This window comes from Elephantulus edwardii, unplaced genomic scaffold, assembly GCF_000299155.1.
Source record: "Elephantulus edwardii isolate Elephantulus edwardi_28Jun2011 unplaced genomic scaffold, EleEdw1.0 scaffold00050, whole genome shotgun sequence".
NCBI classification, from domain to species: domain Eukaryota; kingdom Metazoa; phylum Chordata; class Mammalia; order Macroscelidea; family Macroscelididae; genus Elephantulus; species Elephantulus edwardii.
Genome location: NW_006399800.1, coordinates 15,505,302 through 15,509,242, shown reverse-complemented (window position 1 = coordinate 15,509,242; position 3,941 = coordinate 15,505,302). Strand labels below are relative to the sequence as shown.

Here is a 3,941-nt window from a genome sequence, read left to right as displayed (position 1 = left end):
CTCCATTATTTTTTTTTTTAATCAGAAGGTACTTTTGTCCTCAAATCCAAGGAAAGGAATTAAAATCATATTATGTGTTATTATGAATAAAGACATCTACTTGTGTATGTTGTTGTTGTTAGGTGCTGTCAAGTCCAGTATGCCCCACTGACACTCTATACACAACAGATCTGAAACTTGTTCTATCCTATCCCATCCTCACATCTCCTGACACATTAGAGCCCATTGAGGCAGTCACTGCATCAAGTCACTTGGTTGAGTGTCTTCTTCTCCTTTACCAACCCTCCACCCTTCCCAAGATCGTGTCCTTCTCCAAGGAATAGCCCCTCCTAGCAACATGCCCAAGTATGTGAGGCGAAGCTGCATCATCTTTGCCTCCAAAGATCACCCTAGCTGCACCCTCTCCAAGACACACTTATGTATGATGTGGTGGAAAACTGTCTCCAGAACGCTATAAATGTTTCCACATGCATGGTAGTCCTTTCTCCGTTATGTCACAGGATCCACTGGGCAAGGTTCAGAGCCACTGTTTATAGGGTTGTTCTGAGTCATTATGGACTCAGCCTCACCTAATGACACAGTGACAGCCTTCCTCTAGAGGAATGCCAAAATGGCAAAGAATTTAACAAACAAAAATAAAACCCTACTAAAAAACCCAGACAACCAAATTCACTGTCACTGAATCAATTTCAACTCACAATGACCCTCTATCAGGTTTCTGAGGCTGGAAAAATCTTAGGAGGAAACTGCCCATCTATCTCCTGTAGAGTATTTGAACTGCTGGAGGCTCGTGGCCTTCTGGCTCCACAACACACAGACTATGCCACAAGAGTTTTTAGAAACCTAGAAAAGACCACAGAGCTCTTCTCAAAAATACAGTCACAAATTATGCATACAGTTGTGAGGAAAAGCCAGAAGCTAGCCAGGGACCCCCAGAGAAAAGCCTCTTCTAAAAACTTTCCATGCTCATTTCTACCTTTCACACTGGCACTATAATAAACTCAAAATCCTTTTGGGATGTGGCGCCAAGGGTGGGTTGGGCAAAGGGCAAAAGTTCATTACTGAATTCCTTAATTCGGTATTCAACACCCTTGAAACGCTATCTCAGTTATACAAACATTTTATCTACTTACCTATATATAAGACTTAACTGTTTCCTACCTCTTTTTATGTAGTATGTGCAATTCTCTGTATGCAGTATGAACCAACTCTTCATTCCTTAGGAATGCTTACTCTTCCTTTAAGGCTCAGAACAAATATTAACTCCTTTAGGAAGTTCTTTCAAACACTTAAGCGTAAATGTTCTACTGGGATTTTTTAATGCACTTTTCAACTTTCACTGGGGATAACCAAAATAAAGGATTAACTTTCTGAAGCTTTTTTAGTTTTCTAATCAGCTATGTGATCACTGAAAAGTAGTCTTGAGAACTGGACATTAATAAGGACTAAAAGCTTAACTGCCATACCTTCTTACAATACTTAATCCAAATCGGATTTCCCTGCCCTTATCATCCATAGCTCGCATCTTTCTAGAAATGCTGTCTTTGGCATTACACTTCAGAACATTCTGTACACACTAAATAGGCCTAGTATTAAATATCCTATTCCAAATACAATTGTCATCACTAGTTTTTAAAAAGCAACTTTTTTTGCATCTATGTAGTTACAAGGTATAATTTATGTTCATCTTATGAACATATTTAAAAAGGGAAATAAAAAATAAGCCCAAATACCATCATATAGAGTTAAGTATTTTGTGTTAAGAAAATCTTTAAATATATAAATATATAAAAATGTATATTTAAAATTTAAGCTACGACTATGCTTTCACAGTTTAGTAGTCTATTTCATTCACTTTATATTTTCAGTTTTATGATTTATTATTCAAAGCACTGTCATACATATTTCATTTTCTAAACTAAATGAGAGGCTTCAGTTGCTTAGAAACATGGACCCAAATGCTGATCACTTAGCTAAGCCACTAGGTAGGCTTGAGAAACAGTGAGATGTCTCTGCAAAACATATGAAGAGTAATTGTAAGCACACCAGTATAAAATAAAAATTTTATTTAAAACAAATACATCTAAGAAGACCATACAAACCACTGAATGATGTTCTGACTAGAAATGCCATGTCTATTCCTGTGCATAATCCGGATGATTACCCAGAACTTTGCACAAGTGGGGTTCTTTCAGCATTTGACAAAATGCCAATGCCATTCAACGCTTCATCATCTCCGTAATCTTTATGATTCATGCATTTTTATGTAGTAAAATCTCTCTGTAATGTCTCTAACTCTTAGCACAAGTAAATATGAGATTTATAAAAATACTGTGAAATTGTCTAGCTGACAGTCTAGCAGATTTTAAGAGGCAATAAATCTAACTGGAGGATACTGCCCATTTTTCTTGTGTGGAGGAACTGGTGATTAGAACAGCATGCCCTTGGGATTGCAGCACAGTTTTTTACCACTAGGCCACCGGAGCTCTCTAAAGTATGCTATAGCACTGACTATATAGATTAGTGGAAAGGTCTTATACATCATCCATAAAAGTATCAGCAATCATTATTTATGATCTCATTGCCACCAACTCAGTCCAAATTTGACAAGGATATTAGTAGGAGTCTGATTCAACGGCAAATTTGCTTTTCACAAAGTGAAAGCAAATGTCAAACTGTACTATCAACGACCATTTAATAGCCAGCAATGTTTTAAGAATTATATAAAACTCTCCAATTTACTTACAGATATCCACTAAATTCTTCTGAAGGTTTTCTCCAAACTGTGACATCTTTCTGAAAAAAAAAACAAAAAACAAAAAACAAAAAACAAACAACCAAAAAAAGCATATGATGATTATCACATAAGCATGATTCTACATTAAAAACATAACAACTTTATAGAACAAGAGTACTTTTTAAAATTTAGTTATGATCCACATCTGAATTTATTCTGTTAAAGTTCTTCACATTTTATCACACTTACAGACTTTCAAAAATAATTTCACTAACTTAGTAAGACACAATATAGTTAAATACAGTGATAGCACTATCTGATTAGCTGCTACCTTACTGCTCCATTCCCGTCTTACTTATTTGGCATTATTCACACATTTAGACTATGACACAAGCAAAATTAAATATTCCACTCTGAACTTGATCATACTAAAGAAAAAATGAAAAAAATTCAATTATGCAATATATCAGTTAAAATAATGCAATCTTGAATTAGTCCCCACAATTTCCCCCCCAATAACTTCTCAAGTAATTTTGAATCAGAATAGCTTAACCAGGAGTATCTCATGTTCTAGGACTGGCTTTGTCAGTAGTCATATAACAGTTTAGGTAAGCCACGTGATAAAAAAAAAAATAATTGATTATTTCACAGGCTTATTGATTTATCTAAACTAAATGATAAATTACTAACTAAAAACACTCAAATTACAGTATGTCCTAAATGGGAAACTACATATTTTATTTGTTTAATTAACTTATCCTTTAGATTCTTATCATAAGTCTAATCTCATGTCTAATAGCTTAAGGAACTAATGAAAGATGTGTAGGATTACTATTGATGCTTCCTCCTTGGTGAGATGCTTATTTATCGATTGTACATCCATGTAAAGGATAGTCTTCTATCACTGTTTTAAAGTAGTCAACCAATTCTTTAGATAGAAGGTAAACTCTACATGTTAGTAATTTAACTTATTTACCATTTTCTTAGCAACTCTCCATTTATCGTCATCAATGCTGTGGTACTGGATAAGAGTGTTTTGAAGCTTTGTGGCAAAAGCATCAGCATCAGACAGGCTTTCCATTTTTGTCCTGTTATAGAGATCAACATTGGCATCAGTAAATACTATACTTTGATGTAGGAAACCTATAGATAGGTCTCAAAATTGCTTCTATTAGAATCAACAGAGAATATATAAAAGATTGGT

General features: G+C 34.8%; 1 protein-coding gene across 1 annotated transcript in view; it reads right to left on the bottom strand.

Moving 5' to 3' along the window:
- Positions 1-3,818, bottom strand: part of STARD4 (StAR-related lipid transfer (START) domain containing 4) — a 6,768-nt gene extending 2,950 nt beyond the window's left edge. The window contains exons 1-2 of the mRNA XM_006886702.1: positions 3,714-3,818; positions 2,747-2,796 (exon numbers count right to left, since the gene is read on the bottom strand). Coding sequence (XP_006886764.1) covers positions 2,747-2,796; positions 3,714-3,818 — 155 coding nt within the window. The remainder of the gene's footprint in view (positions 1-2,746; positions 2,797-3,713) is intronic.
- Positions 3,819-3,941: the final 123 nt, after the last annotated feature.